The 27,685-nt window shown below is 47.5% G+C and overlaps 1 protein-coding gene across 19 annotated transcripts in view; it reads right to left on the bottom strand.

The window, feature by feature from the left end:
• LOC147727467 (ankyrin repeat domain-containing protein 17-like) overlaps nucleotides 1–27,685 on the bottom strand; it is a 1,323,072-nt gene that overhangs the window by 163,990 nt on the left and 1,131,397 nt on the right. For all 19 annotated transcript variants that reach the window (XM_086961534.1, XM_086961542.1, XM_086961537.1 and 16 more), the window contains one exon: nucleotides 10,991–12,621. In XM_086961534.1, the coding sequence (XP_086817660.1) occupies nucleotides 10,991–12,621 (1,631 nt within the window). The remainder of the gene's footprint in view (nucleotides 1–10,990; nucleotides 12,622–27,685) is intronic.

Here is a 27,685-nt window from a genome sequence, read left to right as displayed (position 1 = left end):
CTCTTTTGAAGGATGCGGAGGCAGAAGGAAGGTATGCAAAGTGATGGTTTGACCAATGTGGAAAGAAGTCACCACTTTGGGAAGAAAGGAAGGTCTGGTTCTAAGGACAACCTTTTCCGGATGAACAGCAAGAAAAGGAGGCTTAGAGGACAGAGCCTGAAGCTCACTCACCCTGCGAGCAGAGGTGATGGCCACTAGGAAAGCAGTCTTTAAAGTTAAAAGTCTGAGAGGACAGTTATGTTGTGGCTCGAAAGCAGCGCACATAAGGTATGTCAGAACTAAGTTTAAGTCCCACTGAGGCATTATGAAAGGAATAGGAGGAAAGAGGTGAGTAATGCCCATAACAAATCTATTTACAATAGGGGCTTGAAAAGAGAAGGCTGATCAGAAAGCCGAAGAAAAACTGCGATGCCTGAGAGATAGCCCATAAGCGTGCCCTGAGCAGAGCCCTGCTGGGCTAAAGAAAGGAGGATCAAAAAAACTTCAGAAAGAGGGGCAGAGGGGGGGATCCATATCCTTTGCTGTGCACCATGCCACAAATTTGTTCCATCTACAGGCGTATACCGTCTTAGTGGAGGGACGCCTGGCTGCCAAGATAACATTACAGACTTCGGGAGGAAGGTCAAAGACTGTCACCCGTTGCTGCCCAATCTCCATGCAAGGAAGTGGAGGCTGGACAGGTTTGGGCGGAGGACCGTCCCCTGCTGCGGGTATAGGTGGAAAGTCATATAGAACACTGCTACTCCACTTGCGATAAGCGCCACAGAGCGAGTGCCGCCTTGGAAATTCACATGCGCAGAATTGCTGACATTGCGGGTTCTCTTCAGTTGGTGAATAGATCTAACCAAGGCTCTCCTCACTGCTGAAAGAAACATTGCACCACCTCCGAGTGAAGACCCCATTTGTGATCCATCATGCCCCAGCGGCTGAGTTAGTCTGCCCTGGTGTTCAGTGAGCCGGCCAGGTTTTGAACCTCAAGGGATATGCCCTGATGTTTCAATCATGTTCAGAGGCGAAAAACCTCGAAACATAGGGTTCACGACCCCAACTGCCCTGTTTGTGGCAGAACCACATGGTGGTGGTGTTGTTCGTGAACATCCGCACTACTCTTCCCCGGACAGAGGGAAGGAATGCCTTCAGTGCAAGACAAATCGCCCAGAGATCCAGAAGGTTGATTTGGAGCCTGGACTATGGCGGAGACCAGAGGCCTTTCCCATGTGGCCGCCCCACCCCAGAAGTGATGCATTTGTCACCACTGTGAACTCTCGTTGGGGAAGGAAGTGGGATATGCCGTTGACCCAATCCTGGTTCGTTAGCCACCACTGCAATTGGCGTGCAGTGCCCTAAACAAGATTACCCAGATGCTGTGCCCACTGGAACTACAGAATCCTTTGCAGAGCCCGCATATGCCACCTGGCATGATCCACCAGCAGGATGTAGGGGGCCATAAGGCCCAGCAGCCGCAGGGTCATTCTGATTGAAACCCAGGATAGAGGCTGAAAGATCCGAATCATATCCCGAATATCCTGAACTCGCTGCTCGGGAGGATAAGCCCGAAACTGCGCCATGTCCAGAATCTCTCCGAAGAAGAGGAGCTTCTAAGAGGGTATCAGGTGTGACTTTGTGACGTTGATGGAGAACCCCAGCAAATGCAGGAGGTCGACTGTAGTCTGGAGGTGGGAGACAACTACCTGGGGATAGCCAGCCTTCAACAGCCAGTCATCGAGATAGGGGAAGACTGGAACCCCTGATCTGCGCAGATGAGCTCCGACCACCGTCATCACTTTCGTGAACACCAGAGGGGCGCTGGTAAGGCTAAAAGGCAGCATGGTGAACTGAAAGTGCTCATGGCCTACTGTGAACCCCAGGTAACGCCTGTGGGCTGGCAGGACGGGGATGTGGAAGTAGGCGTCCTGCAAGTCCAATGCTACCAATCAGTTTCCTGCCAAGCGAGTTGGCGGTGTCTAGCCCACACCTAATGGTTAACTTGGCTGCATCTCTACCCCCAGCACCGGCACAAGAGAGTGTGGCCCAGGCCTCCTCAGGGCACCATGGCAGGACCTGCGCAACCGCATCCCACACAGAGTGGGTGCAACGGCCCAACAGACATGTAGTGTTCACCGACCGCAGACCCAAGCTGGTGGAAGAAAACATCTTCTTCCCAAGATGATCCAGCTTTTTGGATTCCCTATCAGGGGGAGCAGTAGGGAATGCGCCTTTGGAAGTAGAGGCTTGGACTACCAAGCTCTCAGGGGTAGGGTGTTGGGAGAGGAATATGGGGTCATCCGGGGCCGAGTGGTGGCGCTGGACAATCATCCTATCCACAGAAGCCCCTGTACTGGGCCTGGACCAGGTGCCCAGAAAGAGGTCAGTGAGGGCCTCATTGAACGGCAGCAGGGGTTCCGAAGAGGCCGCTGCCGGTTGAAGCACTTTAATCAGGAGGTTAGTACTGACTGCCACCATAGGAAGCTCGAGGTTCAAGGCCTCAGCCGCCTCACGCAACACCACTGCGTAAGATGCACCCTCCTCCGAAGCCACGGTAGGGGGAGCAAGCATACCGAGGTGTGGCAACACCCAACTCCTCTCTCTAGTCCGGTTCAGCCGACTGGTCTGCAAGAGGGTCCTCAGACCCCTCCCAGTCCTACTCACCCTCACCTGGTTGCCACTCATGGCAATAAGGAAACCAGGATAGAACAATTGTACAAAAGTACCTGTCAGAGACGGACCCAGCGTCGGTCTGGCTCTGTGTCCATGTCGAGTGGAGGCCGGGGTCGACGCAGGCTGGGGACACCACCGACGTTGGAGGTGTCAACATTGGATTCGGCGCCGGGGGAGGTGTTGTAAGGTCGACCAGCACCGATCTGGATCCTGGCCTGGATCCTTGGGGGCCCCTCGGTGTCGGGGCTCAAGTCGCTGGGATCTAAGGCCTGGAGCCCCCAACTGAGTCCGCAGGGTCAGAAGGCGCAGCGGCGGAGTTGGACTGCCCAACGATGGAATGAAGAGCATCGTAGAAACTACGAAGTTGGGCAGGGGTCGTCCGGGTCCCAGGAAGGGGGGGGAAACTCAAAGCCGACGCAGCAGGCTCCACAGGCGGAGCCGCAGGAAGAGCACCATCCGCATCCAGAGTCGTGTGAGCCGGAAAGAACGCGAAGATAGACGATGCTTCTTCGCCTTCTTGTGCTTTGTCTTACCTGAAGACGAAGACTTTGACGAAGAGTGGTGGTGGTGGCCCTGTGACCGGTCCTACGACCTCACTGTTGACTGGGACCTCAAGTGACAAGGAGCGGACTTCCGGGCCTCGAGAAGCTTTCGGGACCGCTCCCGCAATGACTTCGGGTTCATTGCTCGGCAGTCTGAGCACGACTTTTGGTCGTGGTCGCGCTATAGACACGAAAGGCACACGAGGTGTGGGTCCATAACCGACATCAGACAGGAGAGTCACAATTCTTGAAGCCAGTCTGACATGGCATCCCTGTGTGCACAAGGAGTCAACAGGACTCAATAAGGTCGTCGACAAAAGTAAAAAAAAATAGCAGTCAAAAACTAGAGGTACCGCTCTCTCCGGATTGGTGCTGGCTGGCGTGGAAAAAGAAAGAACTGACGTCAGCGCGAAAGGGCGGTGTCTAAGTAGATACCGCAACGTCATCCCGGTGACGACGACAAACGCCGAGTCGACCGACGCCACCTATCGACGCACAGGGGTACTGCTATGAAAAAATTTCTCTGGATCCAGTCTGACGCCTCGTGGTAATTCTAAGGTAAGGAATTTATAACTAATAGTCACTTTCAGATTATGAGAATGTTTCACATGGTTGAATCCCTGCATTTCATCTGTGATGGCTGCAGTTCAGTTCAGCGTATAGCTGTATGATTTGTCTAATCTTCGAACAAGTGCCCCAATATTTGAACTCCGGTGCTCTCTTTACTAGCATAATAAATGCCATGTCATACAGAGGTTCTACTATGGGTCGTGCCGACAAAACATGGCCACTTAATTGAGTATAAACAGTGCTGTACATTACACGCAAAACGACAAACATCTTTTAGTGATCCCTCAACGTAAAAACTAAAATTGCACAGGCACCTAAGTTAAGTCATCCTCTGTAGTGTAGTTCCTATTTTCCCAATAGGCCCTGCGCATTGGAATAACATAAACAGTAGTATCGACGTAGAAGTGCGGATCTTCCAGGCCTCCACTGACTATGCTAAACTTAATTGGGTTTGTTACCAACTAGCTCAGAGGTCACTGGAAACTTTCTTGACTGAAATAGGAAGTGATCAGCTTCCCTGGCACAGACAAGAAGGGATTCAGTTTTCCAACAACCATGCAACATGACAACTTTGCTCCTCAGATCAAGAGTCAATCTCTAGGGTCGTGTGAAACAATAGAGAGTTATTTTACTCAGTCAGGTTGGTGCAGATTACTTTCACAATATGTAGAGAATAGAGAGACGGGCGTTTGTCAATAAAAGGTTAACATTTATTGAACAGTCTTTCTTCTCATACAAGAGAAATGAATTGCCACAATTGCAAGACTTGTTATTATAAAAAGTACGTACAGTAAGATGAGTATTGCGAAATAATACTGTAAAAGCATTGATATGGTTTCTTAGCCATACAATGGTTTAAAAGGAATAAAACATATATACATTCATATATACATTCGGCTAAAATACTCAACTGGTGCTTCTAACTACGCCTACCCCAGTGTACCTGACCTAAGCCTAATACTTGGGTGGGGAGTAAGTAAGTAGCTTTAAGTTAAGTTTGTTTTGCCAAGGTTTGCTTCAAGAATTCTCTCTCAAGGGTTTAGTCAACACCATACCTCTGGAATAGAATGATGGAGGTCTGGTATCTCCCTCAGGGCTCGATATCACAGTCACCCGCAAGGGTAGACTAGAAATGCCGGAGCTGGATTTCTCTGCAGGAGAAAGACAGCGTCTCTTCTTCAGCGCGTCGAGGAGGAGGAGGGGCAGCGTCCGCGGGCAGCTTGTGCTGGGCTCTGGCAGGGGACGGCTGTTCAGCTCCTAAGTTCACCACACCATCGTTCGCTTGTTAGCAGCGATAGCAGTAGCGATAGCAGCTATGGTATCATCAGCATGACAGCTTCTTCAGTAGCAGCGAGATAGCTGGCAGCATCAGCTTCAGCGATGGCATTAGCGTAAACAGCAGCAACATCAGCGAACAGCAGACCGCGTTTGCTTAAGGCAACGTTGGTAATATTTATACCTGAAAGGTGCCTTGTTTGACTTAAGTTTTTGGACATAAGACGTCAATAAAGATGTCACTAGGAAGTGATCGTCTATCAGTGCTCATTAATTTTCTATTACTTTTCATTACAGTTCTATTACTAATCAAAACACAGCAAGCGGGGATTTCCAGGTTTGCTGAGTTTTTATCTTGTTGAAGAACTTGGAGTGTTAATCTAGGAATCTCAGATAGTAACTTCTGCTATGTCATTGCACTAATTGGTTGCAAAGGAAGTGGCAGAGAAAGCTATTCTGGAATGTGGCTCTGTTCGTGTGAGGCCAGAGACGAGTTTCTGAATATTGCACTTGAACGGTTATGCCAATATAGGGAATCACATCCTCTGAGGCGGAAAGCCGGAGGAACTAAACGCCGATTTTTTAAAATTGTTATACTTTGTTTACATGTTTCAAAACTTTAAGTCTTACTCTGAGCTCTTGCTGGGACACACATTCACCCCACATTCAGCGGACTTAGCGCTGCTTGTAGATCGCCAGGCGCCGCCATTGCCAGGCGCGAGGCCACGCCCACCGGACAGGCCACGCCCCCCACCCGCCTATAAGAAGCGCTGACAACTAGCGCGCCTTCCTGAATCACATCCTCTGAGGCGGAAAGCCGGAGGAACTAAACGCCGATTTTTTAAAATTGTTATACTTTGTTTACATGTTTTAAAACTTTAAGTCTTACTCTGAGCTCTTGCTGGGACACACATTCACCCCACATTCAGCGGACTTAGCGCTGCTTGTAGATCGCCAGGCGCCGCCATTGCCAGGCGCGAGGCCACGCCCACCGGACAGGCCACGCCCCCCCACCCGCCTATAAGAAGCGCTGACAACTAGCGCGCCTTCCTGAATCACATTCTCTGAGGCGGAAAGCCGGAGGAACTAAACGCCGATTTTTTAAAATTGTTATACTTTGTTTACATGTTTTAAAACTTTAAGTCTTACTCTGAGCTCTTGCTGGGACACACATTCACCCCACATTCAGCGGACTTAGCGCTGCTTGTAGATCGCCAGGCGCCGCCATCGCCAAGCGCGAGGCCACGCCCACCGGACAGGCCACGCCCCCCTCCTTCCCTAAATGTGCCTTCCACGCAAGTGCAGCGGACAAGCGCAGCGGGAGCGCCGTTTGCGCGCCGAAGGCGCGCCTAAGGCAAGCCCGTCTGCGCCCGTCCGCGCCAGGAGCCAGGCAATGGGACTGAGGTGAGGTACTCTTACTCACGGGATGCCCTACACCTTCTCAACAGGCCTGTCCCACCGCCATGCTCCCAAGTACTGAGAGGAGACTCTTGTCTCACCTATTGTCCTCACTGCTCCTTCAAATATACCACCTCTATAAATAACGTCCCTATCCAGATGACCATAAATATGGCACTGATCAATTGCAGATCACTGCCCAAACACGCCCTCGAAATAAATATGCTCATTGAGGACTTCAACTTAGATATCTTGTTCCTCACAGAAACGTGGCTTACGCCGGACTCAGACGCCGACATAGTCCAAGCCCTCCCCCCGGGATTCGGTATTCAACACCTTAACCGTCCCAAGGGTAGAGGAGGAGGCATTGCGGTCATCTTCAAGGAATCAATTCCATGCCGATTCCTTGATAGCCCTTTGCTAGGCTGTGAAAACGTCTACTTTACATTGCAAATCGCCCCTTGCACTTCTCTTTCTGGATTTCTTATCTATCGCCCTCCTGGTACCATGGGACAATTCCACAATTCCCTCCTAGAAAGCTCCATGGCCACGTCCAGCGCTCGGCCTAACTTCCTTATTTTAGGGGACTTTAATGTCCATATAGAAGACAGCATCGACAACACGGCTACAGAATTGATTCAAGATCTAGCAGTCCATCAACTGCACCTACAGAACTCCCTCCCCACTCACAACCGGGGGCACTTGCTCGACCCTATATTTTGCAACTTCCATGACCTTGTGACCAAGCCCCCTATCCCTGTGCCGTGGTCTGACCATCTTCTTTTTCCCTTCAGCTGGCGCATCCAGCTCAAACCACCGCAAATCCAAGGACCTGGCAGACCATCTCGTCCCTGGGCGAAATTGGATCATTATAAATGGAACCAAGCCCTCGAGGATACAATCCCCACTCTTAGCTCTACTCCTGACCTTGCTGACTGCGAATTCTCATCTTGGATCACCAACTCTCTAGACACAGCTCTCCCCATAAAACCTCAGTGCAAACTGAGGACAAAAGCCACCTCACCATGGTTTACCCAGGAAATACGCCTCTTAAAGAAAAGCTGTAAGAGAGCAGAAAGAGTATGGAGGAAAGTCTTTGATCCCATCAGTAAAACCAATTATAGAATGACGATTCTCAACTATAAAAAGGCCCTCAAGAACTCGCAAATTTCCTTCTACAATGAAAAAATCAGCAAGGCAGCAAACTCGTCGAGGGAGAAGTTTCTTATCATGAAAAAACTTTTAAAACCCCCTACACCCCCTGCTGTACGCGACCCCTCGACTGAACATTGTAATGAGTTAGCCAACTTCTTCGACTCAAAAATACAAAAAATAATCAAACAACTCCCGTCTCTTTCTCCTGTGGATTCCCCTCCCTCTTCTCAGCAACAGAACAGAGACACTGAACTTAGCAAGTTCTCCCCCATTAACGTGGATACCCTTGGTTCCATACTGGAAGCCCTCAAAAGCGGATCACCTCACGACCCAGCCCCGGTGAGGCATCTGAAGCAGGTCGCCCCGATCATCCTACCACCTATGACCAACTTGTTAAACGCTTCCTTTGACTCCGGAACTGTCCCCACAAGTTGGAAAAAAGCGGTTGTGAAGGCTCTTATAAAAAAACCAAACCTCGACCCGGACAACCTGGCCAACTTCAGGCCGATATCACTCCTCCCCGGCATTAGCAAACTGGCGGAAAAATACATCAATTCCCAGCTGTCACATTACCTCGAGTCCAACGAGCTGTTAAAAACCTCCCAAACTGGTTTCCGTCCGGGCCAGGGGACAGAAACAGCGATGGTAGCGGTTGTCGAAGAAGCTAGGAAAATCATCGATGCAGGAGGATCAGTGGCAGTGATCCTCCTGGACCTTAGCGCAGCATTCGACACCGTTAACCATAGCATCCTGGCCCAGCGCCTGGAAAACCTGGGCATCACTGGGACGGCCCTCGACTGGCTAAAATCCTTCCTCCACAATCGCTCCTTTCAGGTGGCGGAGGGAGACTGCATCTCCAGGGAAACCCCGATACGTTGCGGAGTGCCCCAGGGCTCTTCTTTGAGCCCCACACTCTTCAACGTATATATGGCACCACTTGATCAAATTGTCGCCCCCTATGGCATCAAACTGCTGACCTATGCGGACGACACCCAGCTGGTCGTTTCCCTCAGCCAGGCAGAACCCCCCACCATTAATCTGTACTCCTGCCTGGAGGACATAGTCAGCTGGATGAGCGAGTCCCACTTAAAGCTCAATGGGGACAAAACCGAGCTAATGGTCCTGGGCAATCAGTCCCACTTCCGTCCGGAGTCTCTATGGCCTCCCAGCATGGGCCCACCTCCAATCCCCAAGACTGATATTAAAAGCCTGGGGATTTGGCTGGACGACAAACTAACCCTTAGCACGCAGGCCAGGAAAACCGCGGGCATGTGTTTCGGCCTACTACGTTCCATCCGTAAGATCCTCCCACTGCTCCCATTTCAGTCAAGGAAACTTCTAGTACAGGGCTTAATACTGTCTAGACTTGACTATGGCAACACCTTATACCTCGGTTCACCTAAAAAAGTCATCTCTAGGCTGCAGGTGGTGCAAAATGCGGCCGCCCGGATCCTTACAGGTACTAAAAAACGCTGCTCTGCTAAACCTGCACTCAAAGAACTTCACTGGCTCCAAGTGGAGCAAAGGGTACAATTCAAGGCCATGTGCCTAACTCACAAAATCCTGTATGGAAAAGCCCCTCCGGTCCTGAAAGATCTCGTGACACCATACACGACAAACAGAGCCTTACGTTCTACTAACGCCCACTTAACTCAAATACCCAGGATCAAGAGAACACGCTTCGGAGGTCGACAGTTCTCATTTCAAGCGTCCAAAATGTGGAACTCTCTCCCACCGGACCTTCGGGCCCAACCTAATCTCCTTTCTGTCCGCAAATCTTTGAAGACATGGTTGTTCCCCTGACCTTTTCTCCACCCCGCCTGACCCTTCCTCTGGATTCAGTTAGCGCTGGGACGCTCTCGGGCAGCCATGCGCTCTATAAATCCCCTTCAAAATCAAATCAAATCAAATCAAATGGATTTATAGCCGAATAGGGGCATAAGGTCACAGTATCGATCAGGATCCTAGATTAGAACGCTACACCTCTGTCCTTAATTGTTGAGCTCACATCCAGTCCATACTAATTGATTACACTCCTTGATAGGCTTCAGAAAGGTGGTTAAACAATAACTGTAAGCAGGCGATGGCCATAGGACATTGCCTACGGCCATGAGCTGCACAACAGTCATCGGCTTGCAGAACACAAATGTGACCAAGGGGGTATTAGCCATAATATGCAGCCTTCAGCCATGCCCTGGACCCAACACTGTCACCAACTTTAGTAATGACAAGACATGGTCCTCTGTTAATATTTTTCATTGTATTTTACGGTTAATTCCCTAAAGAAATTTCAATCCGAAGTCCTATTTAAGGGATTGCCTATTAGCTCCACAAAAGCAGCTTGCACACAGCTTTCCAAGATCAAACTAAAGTGACAATTTTTTGTGATTCAACAGTTGCATGTAGAGACTTGTCATACAAGGCCAAAGTTATAAGAAAATATTTTTTTTGTACAACTGTAAGCAATACCATACTGTACCAGGGCAATATGGGGAGACTGCATTGACACATGTGCAGCAAGCAATACCAGTTGAAAGTTTAGTTTATGGTTAGCATTGGGATTATTTGGACTTGAGAGGCATGCCATGTAACTAAGCTTGCTTGACAGCGCAGAGAAGTTAAATATACCCATTCCTTCTGGTACCAAAAGATATATTTCTTCCACCAACAATTTCTTCTCTCCCACATTTGTAGGGAGGTTGATGTAGCAGGCCCACTTGCCCCCGCAAATCTGACTGTAGTGGAGATTCTCAAACCTGTCATTGGTTTGCGAACCATCACTTTGTGCAACAGCTGCCACACAAACGTTTCTAAATTTGCCAGACCTTTTTAGCGTGAAATTGTTACTCAAACCAATTCAAAAGCAATTCCAAGAAACAAAATTGATTAACCCATAGAACAAGCACAAAAACCGCTTCACTCCAGTTTCATTGTTTTTGTGGCATATGGAATAAAATGTCACTTCCTAGGAGCACATGTAGGCAGCTACCCACACAAAGATACTTATTTTCCCATGCAATGTAATTTTAAAAATCTCTATTGTGCCCAAACCAAGATAAATGTGTTTAGATAAACAATGTGTAGGGGAAATAGTAGCCATTACACAGGCAAACCGGAAATAAAATAGGTGAGGACACTATCACACATCATCACAATGGCTATGTCTGTTGCCCCATTCAAACTCCATAGGTTAAGTAATCACCAACAATTAGTGAAGCTGATGATGCATATAAAGACACAGGCCAAGTATATGTTGTGAAGAGATCAAATTGAAGCTGCCACAATAATAAGCTGGTGTGTTATAACATTTGAACAGAGCAACAAACTGTATTTTGCCAATCACATCAAATGCCTTTTAACATTTTATAAAGGTACAATTTAACAACACTCACCTGAGGGACTTTGAGCTGGCCTTTGCAATGGTGGCCGAAAACCAGGAGCTTTGGAAGTATCAGATGGAAGCATAGAATCGGATTTTGGCAAGTAAGAGGACTGTCCTGAATGCATGGTATCTGACGTAGACTGTGAAGAAACAGCAGATCCACCCCAGAATGCATGAGCAGCAGCTGAACTGTTTTCAAAGAGTGTGCTAAAGGGTCCAAATGGCATTGAACCAAAGTTGGCCGCCATGGATTTGTTAGACTGTTGAGCTGAAATTTGAGAAGCACTTTGTGTACTTATGGAGGAGGGATGCTGGACTGAAGAAGGTACACTGTGGGGCCGTTTAATGTGATTCGCACTGAGGACTGTAGAAGGAGAGGTTTGTAGAGGTACAGGGTTCTTAAGAGCAGGATTTGTTCCTTGAACAGGTGGTCGGATAGTAGTGGTTTCCATTTTAGCCGTGGCCTGCGTAGATCCCACTGATGACTGCGAATAGGTCACTGATGGAATAGAAGCAACCACTGACAATGGGGTAGAACCACTGACTCCTGAATTAGAAGTTAATCCCATCCGTTGATCTAGAGGAGCAGCTTGAGTCTGTAAAACAGGAGATCGTGTACCTTGAGACACAGATGCCGGAGACTGTTGATGGACAGGATGAATAGAGGAGACTGCACCAGAATTAGCACTGGATTGCTTTCCACTGACTGAACTGCATGCATCCAAAACCGGAGCAGAACACACTTCTTGATCAGAGGACAATGTCCCTTTATTGGGAGAGGATGTTAGGGAGTCCGATGGGCTGTTTCGAGAAACACCTCCTGGCAATGATGGAGGTGAGGGGGATGAAGGGGATGACAAGGGATAGTGTTCTTTGGCAGTTGGCCCAGGATACGTGGAAGCAGTGGGTACAGTGCTATGGTTGCTTGCGGTGGTCGCAACTGTGGTTGTGGTGGCATTGGAAGTCTTCACAACAGTCACAAAAAGCTGTCTTCTGACTGAAGGTGAGCTAGGGCAACCACTCAAGGATGAGCTAGGCACATTAGAAGGAGAGCTTGTTGTAGATGTTGGAGTAGAAGACACACCTGAATTCACCTGAGGACTACTAACGTTCTGGTGAGTGTGGCGAGGCATCATGTGAGGTTTAGGAGAATTAGCAGCTCTTGCAGGGCTCAAAGGCCTAACAGGAAAAGGCCCCCAGGTGGATTGGGCTGGGGGAAACGTACCACCAAAATGTGTCATAGGCAACCTAGGTGGTCGTATTTGTTGGAAAGTCTGAGCAGCAAGCAAAGCATGTGCAAATTGAGGAGGAGGGTACGCTAAAGGAAGAGAAACTGGGAAGCCAGGCCGCACATTAGTCACAGGGTTCTTAACTGATTTGTGGGCAGCAGAAGAAATTGCAGGCATTGTGATAACTGTGGCAGATTGAGAAGCTGACGATACTGTCATTGTTGCTACTCTGAGCCCCATGATTGAACTGTTCACTGCTGCAATGCTGGCAGCTGAGGAAGAACCCCCTTTAGAGTTTGCTGCAGAGCTTTTTAAGCGATTCTTTGGAATAAGTTCATCAATTTCTTTGTCTGGATCCTTAATAAGGGCGTTGATTAAGTGCGTTGCTTGTCTGGTGGATTCTGTACCTCCCCTAGATTAAATGGGCAGGTAATACAAATAAGGTTAATACTTCCATTTTAAAATCACATTATGTACATTTTATGTTCTCAAACTTGTATATGGATATCATGTTTAATTTTTTGCACTGAAAACGAATTTTAGCACAAAGATTCCATATCAAAACACACCAACAAACAAGACAAACCATTGAAAATGTTTTAAGTAAATGGATGTCTTCATTGTTAGAGTAATGTAGAAGTAAGAGTTATGATTAATAACACATAGAAGGCTGTGAGCTAAGTCATAGTTCAACAGAGATTAGGCTCACAGAAAGGGCCAGGGCATTTGTCAGGAAAAGGCCGGCCCAAGTTACTTTTATTGTATTTAAATATAATAACTTAGAAAAACAGGTTACTTTCTCAATTACAGATTCCTCACCTTAGACTACTCCCCAGGAACCTGACAGGATCAGGAAATATTTTAAAGCAATGCTCCTGCCTGCTGCTAGATGCTGCTGTGTGGCTCGCGCTGGCTCTGTGCGATCCTGGAAGTAACAGAGTGGAGCCACATATAAGCACCACCACTGCGCGCGACAGTCCATTTTTTGCTGCTCTCTTTCTATGCCTTCACAAGCAGAGTGTGAATAAAGGTCTGTACCAGTGTGCAGATGTACTAACTTGAAACCTTTATAGAAGTTAAGAAGTGACCACTCTACAGAACAGGGAGGTGTCAGCGAGGAGAAATCTGTGGTTAAGTAATGTATCTGCCTGAGGGACAAGTTAGTTACTTTCAATAACGCTCTCTCTCTGGTGGATAATCTAATTGCAGATTACTCACATTTAGAATATCTCCACGCCCAAGAATGTACCCAGAAGATTTTTTTAGCATAGGACCTTTGTGCCGCTAGGTTTCATCATGTGACTCTGCTCTGCCCCAGAAGTGATGACTGGAGCAGTATATAAGTGCCACCATGCGTAATGAAGTCAGGTTCTTTCTGAACATCGTTTGAGCCCTCGGTTGACTTGTACAACAGTAATCAATTGTGCTAGTGTGCAGGGCGAAGAGGAATCAGTAGTTATATAGAGTATCCTCCAGAAGTAGCATTACTGAAGATAAGTAACGTGTGCTTCCTCACCTTTAAAACTGATACCAAATCAATACTTCCCTAGGTGGTGGGTCTGTGGAGTGGACTCCAATCTAAAAGCCCTCAAGACCGAACGGGCTAAAATGGCCTTCCTGGCAGACTTGACTCTCAAGGCAGTAGTGTTTCATGAATGCGTGTGCAGATTGATATGGTCCCCTCCACTTTTTGCCTAGTATTTGATGCAATTCTGACTGAAGTGCACTGGATTCCTGCTAACCAGGTCTCCGGTGCCAGTACTCTTTCCCTAAGACAAGGTAACTATTCAGTTGCGTCCCAATTGGCAATACCTTAAGCACCTCTGCAAGTCCCTATTTAATGGTTCCCCTGGAACCTAGGGCATGAGTACTAAAGAGGGTCCCTAAGGGCTACAGCATGTGTTGTGCAACCCTAAGGGACCCACCACCAAACTCTTGCAGACCTGCCATTGCGGGCTTCGTGAAATGGTGCAAACCAGTGTGAAACCGCAGCATGGCACATACCCTGTGTGCCATGTCCACAGGCACTGCATGCAATATGGCTTACCTGTAATCCTAGTTCTCTTCCAGGGGTATACTCATCAAAGTCATAAGCACTGCGGGGACCCCAGAGCAATAGCCAATAATATGCATATATCTATATCTATATCTATATCTAATCTATATCTAATCTATATCTAATCTATATCTAATCTATATCATATCTATATATCTATATATCTATATCTATATATATCTATATATCTATATATCTATATATCTATATATCTATATATCTATATCTATATATCTATATCTATATATCTATATATCTATATCTATATATCTATATCTATATATCTATATGAACAAGTTACTTACCTTCGGTAACGATATATCTGTAAGAAACATTAGTGTTAGATTCCTTACATTAGAATATCCCCAGGCGTCAGTCTGGATCCGGAAACTTTTGCGTAGCAGTACCCCTGCGCGTCGGTAGGCGTCGTCTGCAGGCGTCCCCTGCGGCTCCGCGTCCGTCGTCGGCGTCGTGATGACGTCGCTGGAGTATATAGACGCCGCCTCCGCGCGCTGACGTCAGTTCTTTGCACACAGCATTTCCGCGCCAGGAGACGCAGAGCCATGAGAGAACCAACACTGGTGGCATGTAAAACTAGGGCCCTGAAAGGGATGTCCTTAACCCTAGGTACCAGTTCGCAGAACGGGGAGGATGGGTGGGATCGGTAAGGAATCTAACACTAACTAATGTTTCTTACAGATATATCGTTACCGAAGGTAAGTAACTTGTTCATCTGAAAGAAACACGTTAGTGTTAGATTCCTTACCTTAGAATACATACCCCAGCAATACCAACCCCGGTGGTGGGTCTGCGAACCAATACAAACTACACCAGAAAGTCCTGGAGGACAGAACGGCCAAAGAAGCCATCCCTCCGGACTTGACTGTCCAGGCAGTAGTGCCTCGCAAAGGTGTGCAGCGAGGCCCACGTAGCCGCTTGGCAAATGTCCTGCAAGGGGACTCCCCGGCCCAGGGCAGTGGTAGCCGCCGTGGCCCGAGTGGAATGGGCCCTCAGCCCAACAGGAGGCTCCTTCCGAGCCAAAGAGTAGCACGCTTTGATGCAGAGGACGACCCATCGAGAGATGGTTCGTTTACAGACCGCCCGTCCCTTCTTCGCACCCACGTAGCCAACAAACAGTTGGTCATCCACCCGGAACTGGCGTGTGCGATCCATGTAAAATGAAAGCGCACGTTTTGGGTCCAGACGATGGAGCCGCTCTTCATCCTTTGAAGGATGCGGAGGCGGGAAGAAGGAAGGGAGGGTGATGGACTGCCCGATGTGAAAGGCCGAAACAACCTTGGGCAGGAAAGAAGGTCTAGTCCTTAGAACCACCTTATCAGGATGAATGGACAGAAAAGGAGGTTGGACAGAAAGAGCCTGGAGCTCACTCACTCTCCTGGCAGAGGTGATGGCAACCAGGAAAGCCGTCTTTAAAGTCAGGAGACGGAGAGGACAAGAATGAAGGGGCTCAAAGGGAGCACACATTAGAAAGGTCAGAACCAGGTTCAAATCCCACTGAGGCATCACAAACGGAACAGGTGGAAACATGTGAGTGATGCCTTTCAAGAATCGAGTTACAATCGGGGATTTGAACAAAGAAGGCTGATCAGGAAGCCTCAAAAAGGCTGAAAGGGCAGAAAGGTAGCCCTTGATAGTGCCCAGAGCAGAGCCCTGCTGGGCAAGAGAAAGAAGAAACAGAAGAACCTCCGAAAGAGGGGCAGAAAGAGGATCCACAGCCTTTGCTGTGCACCATGCCACAAATCTGTTCCACCGACAGGCGTATACCGACTTAGTGGAGGGACGCCTGGCTGCCAGAATAACATCACAGACTTCAGGAGGCAAGTCAAATGGCCTCAACTGCCGCCGCTCAATCTCCAAGCATGGAGGTGGAGACTGGACAGGTTCGGGTGGAGGACCGTCCCCTGCTGCTGTGACAGAAGGTCCTCCTGAAGGGGCAGGCGGATCGGGGGACCGACTGACATGCTGAGTAGCTCGGGATACCAGTATCTTCGAGCCCAGTCCGGAGCCACAAGGATAACTTGGGCCCGGTCGCGCCTGATCTTCTTCAGCACTCTGGGCAGAAGTGGTATAGGCGGAAAGGCGTATAACAGACCGCAACTCCACTCGCGCCGAAAGGCGTCGCCGTGCGAGTGCCGTCTTGGAAACTCCAACGCGCAGAACTGATGACATTGCGCGTTCTCTTCGGTGGCGAATAGATCTAACCAAGGCTCTCCCCATCGCAGAAAGATGCCTTGTGCCACGTCCGAGTTCAGACGCCATTCGTGATCCATCGAGCACCGACGGCTGAGTTCGTCCGCCCTGGCGTTCAGAGAACCTGCCAGGTGTTGAACCGTCAGAGTCACGCCCTGACGTTCCAGCCATTGCCAGAGGCGCAGAGCCTCCTGGCAAAGGGTCCACGACCCCACACCGCCCTGTTTGTTGCAGTACCACATGGCGTTGGTGTTGTCGGTGAACACCTGCACTACACTCCCGTTGACAAAGAGGAGGAATGCCTTCAGTGCCAGACGAATCGCCCGCAGCTCCAACAGATTGATATGGAGCCGGGACTCCGCCGGAGACCAGATGCCTCTGATCTCTGCCTCTCCCAAGTGGCCACCCCAGCCCTGGAGGGACGCGTCCGTCACGACAACGTGCTCCGGTTGGGGAAGGGAGAGGGACTTGCCCCTGACCCAATCGCGGTCCTTAAGCCACCACTGCAGTTGTCTCGCAGTGCCCTCCGAGATCAAGACGTGGTCGGACAAGTTGCCCTGATGCTGGGCCCACTGAAACTTCAGGTCCCACTGCAGAGCCCGCATCCGCCACCGAGCGTGATGCACCAGAAGGATGCAGGAAGCCATCAGTCCCAGCAGCCGCAGCGTCAACCTGACCGAAACCCGGGATAGCGGCTGAAAGATGGGAATCAAAGCCTGAATATCCCGAACCCGCCGTTCCGGAGGATAAACCCGAAACTGCGCCGAGTCCAGAACCGCTCCGATGAAAAGGAGCTTTTGAGAGGGACACAGGTGTGATTTCGGCACATTGATGGAGAACCCCAGGTCGTGCAAGAGGTCTGCCGTCATCTGAAGGTGGTGGACGACTGTCTGGGGCGAGCCCGCCTTCAACAACCAGTCGTCTAGGTAGGGGAAGACTGAAACCCCCAACCTGCGCAGATGGGCTGCGTCCACCGCCATCACCTTTGTGAACACCCGTGGGGCGCTGGTAAGGCCGAAGGGAAGCACGATAAACTGAAAATGCTCCTGGCCTACCGTGAACCGCAGGTAACGCCGGTGGGCCGGCAGGACGGGGATGTGAAAATAGGCGTCCTGCAAGTCCAACGCTACCATCCAGTCTTGTGGGTCTAGAGCAGCCAAGACCTGAGCTAACGTCAACATCTTGAACTTCTCCTTCCGGAGGAAGCCGTTGACGTTCCTTAGATCCAAGATAGGACGTAGGCCCCCCTTGTCCTTCTTGGGCACCAGAAAGTAGTGGGAATAACAACCACGCCCTACTTCTGGCCCAGGAACGCGCTCGATGGCCCCCTTGGCCAAGAGGGCCGTAACTTCCTCCTGCAGAAGTGTCAAGTGGTCCCCCGACACACGGTGGTTCTGCGGTGGCATGGCTGGAGGAGAGGTCTCGAAGGGGAGGGAGTAGCCCCTTCGGACGATTTACAGCACCCACCTGTCCGAAGTGATCGTGCGCCAGTGAGCGTGGTGATGGCGAACCCTGCCACCCACTGGCATCACATGGGGCCGAAAGCACGGACTAGGAGGATTTTGGGGTAGATGCTGCGGGGGAAGGTGTGGTCTGACCCCGCCGTTGTCCCCGACCGCCGCCACGGCGGTTTCCACGGCCGCCACCGCGTTGAAAGGATTGTTGCGGCGCGTGGCTGGCAGCACGTGTGGGGGCGCCCCTTCCTTGGCCACGAAAGGGACGAAACGAACCCGTTTGCTGACGCTGGGTCGAGAGACCCAAGGACTTGGCCGTGACCCTGGAGTCCTTGAAGCGTTCCAGCGCGTGGTCCGCCTTGTCACCGAAGAAGTGACAGCCATCGAACGGCATGTCCATCAAGGTATTTTGGACGTCTGCCGAAAAATTGGCGGATCTCAGCGAGGCGTGGCGACGAATTGCCACTGTCGTTGACATAGTTCTGCCCAGCGAGTCGGTCGTATCAAGACCACACCGTATCAAATATTTCGCTGCATCTCGGCCCTCAGCCACAGCCTGACCGAGTTTTGCCCGCACCTCCATGGGGCATTCTGGCAGCAGTTCCGCAACCGTATCCCACACAGAGTGGGTGTAGCGGCCCAAGAGGCAAGCGGTGTTGCAAGACCGCAGGCCCAAACTAATGGACGAGAAGACCTTCTTGCCAAATTGGTCATACCTCTTGGATTCCCGGTCGGGCGGGGCCGACGGGAATGCGGACTGGGAGGTCGAGGCCTGGATCACCAGACTCTCAGGAGTGGGGTGGGTAGACAGGAACTTGGGGTCGTCCGGACAAGGACGGTGGCGCCTGGCCACGTTCCGATCAACAGGCGGACCTGAAGCGGGCCTGGACCAAGTGCCCAACAGAACGTCTGACAAGGCTTCATTAAACGGCAGCAGTGGCTCCTGTGGGCATGACTGCGGTTTGAAGACCTCGGTGAGGATGTTAGGCCTCACGGCCGCGACAGGGAGCTCAAGGTGTAAAGCCTTGGCAGCCCTCATCAGCACCACAGAATATGCAGCTCCCTCCACCGATGCCACGGAAGGAGGAGAGATCAAACCAGGGTTAGGAGAGTCGTCCAGACCACTGGCATCCCCCAAGTCACCTGTCCAGTCCGGGTCATACTGGCACTCGCGTGACAGAGGGTCGTCGGACCCCTCCCAACCTTCACCGAACTCTTCATCTTCTCCGTATTCGGAGTCAACGATGTAGACCGGCTCCTCGGGGTTCATGGGCCCCATCGGCGCCGGGACCGGCGTCGAGCGACGCCCGTCCGGCGCCGCGTCCGGCGTCGGGGAAGGTAAGGGGACGGCGCCGCCCGGAGCCGGAACCCCGCCGCCGGCCGGAGCCGGCACCGGAGAACCGGCGCCGCGCGGGGGCGGCGTCGGGGGTAACCCCGATGGCAACGGCGCCGGGGAGGCCGGAAGACCAGCCGGCGCCGATCCCGAAGGCCCTTGCGGCGCCGGGGTCGGAGCCGTCGGCGGCGCCAGGGCCGGAGCACCCGACGGCGCCGAGGCAGGGACACCCGAACCGCCAGGGCCCCCAGACGGTAGCACTGGGCCCGAAGGCACCGTAGGCCCAGTCGGAGAACCGAGCGCCCTCATGGCCATGAGGAACGCCTCGATCTCCTCAGGCGTCGCACCGTGCCCAGGGACCGGAGGGTATGAGGCAGGCCGCGCCGGCGACTCTCGCGGAGCCGCGGGGTTGGGGTCACCCGAGCCCACGCCCGCATCGCGCGAGCGTCGGGGGGAGTCGGGGGTACGATGACGACGCCCCGACTTCTTGTGCTTCCTACCTGACGAGTGGTGTCGACTTCCGGAACGCTCGGCGCGGCTCCGCGATCGCTCCCTCGAACGCTCTCTCGACCTCCGGCCGGACCGGGGCCGCTCCCGGTCCCGACGTGGGGCCGACACCCGGAGCTCCAGCAGCTTGCGGGACCGCTCCCGCCTAGCCTTTTTGGTAAGGGCCCGGCAGTCGACGCAGGAGTCCACGTCGTGGTCGGGGCCCAGACATCGGAGACAGAGGCGTTGATGGTCTGTGACCGACATCGTGCGCTCACAGTCATCACAGTGCTTGAACCCAGGCATCCTATCAGGCACAAAGTGAGAAATAACTTCGAAAAAACGTGGTCAAAGACCGGAGTACTGCTCTTCAGATCTGCGTCCACTGGCGCGGAAAAAAGAAGAACTGACGTCAGCGCGCGGAGGCGGCGTCTATATACTCCAGCGACGTCATCACTGCGCACGACGCCGACGACAGACGCGGAGCCGCAGGGGACGCCTGCAGACGACACCTACCGACGCGCAGGGGTACTGCTACGCAAAAGTTTCCGGATCCAGACTGACGCCTGGGGATATTCTAAGGTAAGGAATCTAACACTAACGTGTTTCTTTCAGATCTCTCTATCTCTCTATCTCTATATATATATATATATATAATATGCATATACATAAACATATGCAGCCAGAAAACATATTCCTAGGCTCAAAAACTGCCATCATTGCATGTAAATCTTTTACATTTGAGAAAGACATATAGGTCGTAATATACATATGATATATATAAGCATATGATAAATATATATATATATATATATATATTCACTGAAAAACACAGGTTTCAGGGGTGTTCTAGTTAGTTGGACATTTCACTCGTACAAAACCATTGAAATTCCCCCGTTATAGTTAGTTGTACTAGCTATAACTCAGGTGCACGCAATCCACTGCTGATGATGTCACATATTACATCATTCATGACATGGTCAGTGACATCACTGATGACATCATCCAGTGACTGTAGTTTGATTCGATATTCAAATATTATATATATATATATATATATATATATATATATATATATATATATATATATATATATATATATATATATATATATATATATATAACGTACTGGCGGTCGCCAGTAGGTAGTTATAGTTAGGACCTAGTTTCCATAGGAAATCCTCAACATTCTATTTGGAATAACTTTGGCCCTGGTTGAAGAATCTTAGCGAATTTCTCAAAGAAGATGGCTCAGTCCGCTGCGCTCCTTCCCTGAAAGTTTGGGGGGGATTGGTCAAGTGGGGGCTGAGGTAAAAGGGGGGTCCCAAAACGTGTTTTCTCCATGTTATTTTCCATAGGACCTTTAGACTCGGCTACAGGTCGAACGTCTGAATGGATTTATAAGAAATTTGGCAAAACTGTAGAGTCAGGTTCGCAGATTACGCTTTTTTTGGAATGGTGTAAATCCGTTCAGCAGTTGCTGAGAAAATTATAGTTAAAGTCAATTATATATCTATAGGCGCGCACGCGTGCGCGCACCCAAGCGGCTGCGCGTGAGTGGAATTTTTTTCTGCTGCGTGACGTCTGTTAACGTTCGATTCGAAGGAAATCAGGAAGTGTTGACCGCCATTTTGTCACTGCGAGTAAATATATTGTTCATTTCAAAGCGTTGAAACATGGAAAGGGGAGAAGGTAGAGATAGTCTTGCTGCGTATGTTTTCTCGGGGTGTGCAGTAAGGCCCTTAAATGCGAAAAGATATATATATTTTTTTTTTAAAAAGTTGCGGGGTGCGCGCACTCGGTCGCGCACACCTATTTACGAGTGTGAAAATGGAGATAAATCAGAAGTTTGAGTGCTTAGATATAAGGTGGCTCTGAAAAGAGCCCTTGTGTTAATTGAGTGTTTTCTGCATTTATAAGTAAGTACCGATGCAGAGCCTGATGTTGCAGAGGAAGATTCTGTTTCCCTCATTCGTGAAATGAACACCGTCTCTCCTATAGACGTCTTGCATGTGGTAACGCAAGTTGTTGTGGTAAATAGAACCCATGCTATAATCTCTGAGGAAAGCAGAAACAGATTTATTTACATGTCTCCTTGCTTTCTCAATTTGTGCACAATGTTGATTGGACCAATTCCATTTCTGTCTTTGGCATATATTGGAATATACCAAGGCAGTTCGAGGAAAAAGTGTCATCAATAGTCGAAAGGTGTCTTTTAGAAGCATTTCCAGACCTACCCCAGTCATTGTGCCTAGATTGTTACCACCACAGTGCACAATTATAAGGTCTGGTTCTGGGAGATGCATAAAAGTTTTCACTAATGGAATCAATTGGTGACATTTCAATCCTCTTTTGCCAATCCACGTTATGTGTACATTTGGTAAACCATTGTTGCAAATTCGCCTGCTTACTGCATATTTTTCACTCCAGTGAATATAACTGTGTCCTATTAGCCAGACCTTCATTTTCAAGGGATTTGTAGTCGTCCTCCGATCGGTTCTGGAAGTGGAATGGTAGTTAGAAGCTGAAAGTCAGGATAAAAAAAAAAGGATGAGGCTGGGTGTGGTTAAAAAAATAAAAATGATTGGTTGATTGTAATAAGTGGAGATTGAAGAGTACGTTGCATGTTAATGTTTATGTTAAACGAAAAGTACTATTGGGTGTGAAAAAAATGACATGTAACAGAGCTGTGGATTGGCAGGTGTTTCTGGAGGGAAAACAGTCTTCTTAGTTTGCTGTAGAACGTTGAGACATGAACTTTTGACCTGTGCCTTCAGCCAGGTGCAGAATGAGGTGTTACCATGGAAACAGCCGGAGATGGCAGTTGGTGATGGGTGACTTTCACGTGAGATTGAAAATATTGTGAAGGACAACCAATTGAAATGTAAATTTAATTTTACAATTTTGCGTGACGAAATGTGATTGGCTGAAGAGAGTTATACGAGTGTGTATTGACTGGATATCTGTGCCATTGAATTTTGGTTGCAGTGATAGAAGCTTAATAGACAGTTCAGTCAAACGAATATCTGTTTTGTGTCTGTCATTGTTGTACATCATATAAAGCATTGGTAAAGGTAAGTCTGTAACAGTCTGTTTTGTCATGTATCGTAAAATATAGTTTAATCACAATGATTGATTTTCCTCATAATAACGAATTTTTGGCTGTCATAATGTGTTGTATTTCTAAAAGTAATTTCTTCCATTTAAATGTTGAATACGCAGTAAAAAATATTTTTAATATAGAGAGTAATTATTTTTGAAATTTTGAAGCGTTTATATATAATGAGAGAAGTTGTTCAGGAAGTGAAGAAATGATATTAGCAGACAGACAGATAATGCAGAAAGAGAGAGAAATGGTAAATTACTAGTGATACAGTTTTCAAAAAATGCTAATGGTTAATGAATTCGTAAACTTTTTGTCAGTCGACAAAATTTCAGGTTGGTTGGTGGCCGTGGCCTGCAGTGGTGGGGGTGGGGCGAGAGGGAGGGGGAAGGGGGCTAAAGTGGTAATGATTAAGGTATTCACAAAGTTTCTGATAGACGACAAAATTATAGTGCGGTTTATGGTCGCGGTTTGCACTGGTGGGGTGAGGGAGGTGGTCGAGTGAAATAAAATGAAAAGTTTTGACCATGAGGTTGTATAGAGATTTGTGCAGTAAATGTGTTTGTACATTGAGGTAGGAAACGGAGTATATAAATAGCTCTCTCAGTCCTGCTGTTTGACTGCATCTTCATGTCCCTTCTATTTTCCATCTCCGTTGCCCTGTGTTATCTTATTGTCTGTGTGTCTGTCTGTGTCTGCCTTCAGTCCGGGCTGAGGAAGTTTGCTGTGGAGGCACACACAGATAGTCCTATCAAAGTAATTGGAACGTTTTCAAAATAATAATTCTATAATTGCATTGGTATTTTTAAAGCGCTACTGAATGTTTTCTTTCACAATTACCGCTTGGTTGCTTTCTCAGAGCAGAGGGTATGTCGTATTTGACTTGTTGGTGCCTCTGCATCTGACTCTGTTCTCTGGTGGCTGGCGGAGAACTGTTTGTTATTGTGGAGATGAAAGGGTGATAAGGAGAGAAATACGACATAGCGTCTGGCCTGTAGAAGCGTGGGAGCAGTGATTAACTCTGAGTGAAGCGGAACTGTGTCGGTGCTTGGTAACAGTAATACATTTTTTTTAACAGAGGTACAACTGTCTGTACGGTGCGCAACCTACTAAGAAAGAGTTCACGGGCCGTCAATTGGCTTGCAGGTTCTAGTACCAGTAAGTGAGGTCAAGAAAAGAAAACATTCAGGGCTTTATTTATGAAGGCCTTGCGCCACAGGTGCGTCACTTTTTCCCATTTTAAAAAATGACGCACCGGCGGCGCAAGGTCTTCATAAATAAGGTCCTCAGTTAGTACAGTTGAGGTTACGTGGAACACATGAATAGTTTTTCAATATATAATCATTTCAGTTGAGATTATGGATTAAAAGAGAAAACGTGAATATTTGAAATGTTTATTTAGAAATGCATTGTTTTGAAGGCAAATCATTATGTAATATGAGTACAGAAATTGCAAAAAACACAGTAATTGGTATTGTCAGTAGTACATGGAATACAAACGCTATAGTTGAAGAAAAATGAATATAGTTTGGAAAAAAAATTGTACACTCTTATAAGGAAGTATATTATATTTTAATAAATGGAAGGTCTCTGGCCTTTCAATTTAGGAACTATATATGAAAATGCTAGTGGTTATACATCATCAGTTTATCAATCAGCTGTGTACATGCGAAGCACTATTAAGTTTTTGTTATGTTACTGTGTGAGGGGAAAAAAAGGCGCCAAAAGCGACAAAATGGTGAGAGGTGCATGTATGTAATCTGTTGGATGGTGCGCAAATCACTATTGAGGAGAACTACTGTATTGAGATATCTTTTGAAGGTTGCAGTATTGCATTTGAAATACAGCACAAGTAACAATGGAAATATTGTTGAAAGAACATATTTTTCTGTAAAGTATTTAAAAAAAATAATTTTATAGAAAATTAAAGGAGCAGAGGCGTGTGAGGCGGAAATAAGCAGTTGAGAGGCGAAATGGCGTTTACAGTTATAAAAACTCGTTTAAAATTTACACATTAATTAGGGCACATGTAGCATATATTAGCGAGTTTTGCATCGAGTACGTTTGAAATAACCTTAGATAAGATATGCAATAGAATTGTTGAGATTAGAGTGTAAAAAAATAAAGTTGAAAATCGAGTAGCTGAAGAAAAAATATGTAGTCCACATAAAAGAGCAAAATTTAACCAGCACGAAATCATAATGTCCACTGTTAGTAAAGCCAATAGGTCTGTTCTTCATAAGAAAATATGGAAAAGAACGTGAAGAATATAGGGAAGCAAAAGGAAATGAGAACGTCAATGGCTTGCATAAGAGTTATCGAAGCATTGTTTAGGCAAAGTAGGTAGCTTCTGTTTGTAACAGGAAATCATTGTTATCATTTGAAAGTATGTCAGCTATCCAATGGAAAAGAGTAAAGCAGTATTCATGATCTGTTATTATCGGAGCTTCTTTTACCATCAGAGGACAGCTCGGTGGGTTTTCGATGTAGCTCTCTGTTAGGAAAGAGTTAACCGTCCATTGTGTAGGCAAAGTAGGCAGCAAGTGCTAATAACAGGAAATCACTGTTATCATCTGAAAACATGTCAGCCATCCAATTGAGAAGAGGAAAGGAGCATTCATGATCTGTCATTATCGGAGCGTCTTTTACCATCAGAGGACAGCTCGGTGGGTTTTCGATGTAGCTCTCTCTTAGGAAATCTTGCGCCGCTGCGAATATATTCCAATGACCCAGAACTCCTTGTATCGCTGCAAAGGCCATAAACCCTCCGTTGTAACAAAGCTGTTCATGATCAAGTAACGGATTCATGAGGTGATTGTAATTCGCTTCAGGAGGTACCAAATTGCAGAGACATAAGTCCAGGGCCCACGTGAAATCACAGCTCAGGCAATGAAATACAGGCTGCACACAGGTGAAATATGAATATCGAAATGATAATCGATATGAAGTATTCAAAGTTGAGAGTGCTACGGTGCCGTAGTAGAGAAGCATTCTCTGTCGAAATAGTTCTAAGTGGTCCGGCTCGTTTGCGAAGGCAGGAGGGACATCCATTTTGAATTTACCAAGATGGTAAAGGAAACGGCGCAGCACTGCCGGTTCTATAGCAACTCCACAGAAATAGGTCGCCGGCTATGCAGTGGAGAGGAGCAGAATGACTTGATAAATTTTCTAGCAGTCTAGTCACTTAAATATTGCTTAGTAGTTATCAAAAAAATAGCCTGTCTTGAAGTGGAGGATGCGTTAAAAAATAAGGGAGTCATTTGAGCAAATTGTAAAGGAAGGTCAATTTATTTTTACACCAATGCTGTTTTCTGTGAATGTTAGCTAAGTGAAAGATATGTGTGTGAGCAGATGCTACGTTCAGTTTTAAATGTGACAATGGAGCTCTTGTTCATGTCTTCCGATTCAAGGTCGGTATTCGCTGCCAAATGCAAATATCAAGGAATGCATGCGTGGGGTACATAATCTACATCAGGGGTCTCCAACCTTTCTGTACGGAGAGCTCCTTCTGAGCAATAAAAATGGTCCTGAGCTACTAACTGCTTCGACTATTTCTGCAGCAGTAACCATGTCAAATACAATCACTACAGTGACCACACCTTGCAGAATTACTAGTAGTGGCCACCCATATGTATGTCACACTATCAAGTGACAAAATATTACGTCAGGTCAAAATATCACACCCAGAAAATGACTAATACAATATCATGAAAGCATACATGAATACGTAAGTATAGAATTACGATTTTTAACTCCACATCTATGTACCTTGAAGGTTCACATATGTTTAAGATAAATAGATGTGAAATTTAGAATGTAAATGAATTTAAACTCTTCTATAAATGCTTACCTTCATGATATTGTGAAAGCTAATATTACAGGGCGCAATATGTTTTCAGGACAATATTTAAAACTCAATATTGTAGAACCACACCAACCTTCCAATGTGTAAGAAACAGTGAAGAGTTGCTAACATCAATATCAGGAAACGTTTTATGAATATAAAGTGCTTCCACATGACTTCCACATGACTAATGAAAAAACAGCCACAGGAAAAAATGTGCAATGGTGTAAAGGAAATACTAACAGGCCTAAACATCCCCAGCTCGGTTTGAATTATTAGAGCAGCTATAACTATATTTTGTACTTTTAATCCTTTTGTTTTCAAACATTAGCATATTTGTTTTCCAAAATGTGTGTTCTATGAAATGCCAACATTTCATATTGGGTAAATACACGGAAAGAATATCTTGCCTTTTGCTACAAAACAACTCACAATTTGACTGTACAGAAATGTATAGCGTAACCATCATTAAAACTGCTAGACCCTCTGAATTACTTACAATGCTGGGCTGCACTAAAGGGAGCTACCTCCAGGATACTGGCGAGCTACCAGTAGCTCCCGAGCTACCCGTTGGAGTACCCTGATCTACATTTTTAAAGGAAAGCAAATGGAGAGTTATTTTTCCCGCGTTAGCATTGTTGTTTGAAACGTTACAGTGATTTTCATTATTTGTTAAGAAAGTATCACTGATGAAGAATGAAAATAAATGCTTATAAATAACAGGGACTGGTGTATTTTAGAAAAGGTGTGTAACATTACATGAATTGTAAATAAATAATGTAATTGAAAGTGTATGGTTTAAAAATGAAATGTAAAGGTTTATAGTTGACGTTTTGAAAGCGGTTCTAGAGGGCCAGTTGCATGATAGATTTAAAAAAAATACTACATGTTTTTCAAAAGTATTATGTAAAAAATATGTGTCTTTCTGTACTATTTAGTTTATCTGCCTGTTGCCTATTCTTGGAGTTTTAGTAATGCTGTGTCTTATA

Source organism: Lissotriton vulgaris, chromosome 3_1 (assembly GCF_964263255.1).
Source record: "Lissotriton vulgaris chromosome 3_1, aLisVul1.2, whole genome shotgun sequence".
Taxonomy (NCBI): domain Eukaryota; kingdom Metazoa; phylum Chordata; class Amphibia; order Caudata; family Salamandridae; genus Lissotriton; species Lissotriton vulgaris.
This window is presented reverse-complemented; position numbering and strand designations above follow the sequence as displayed.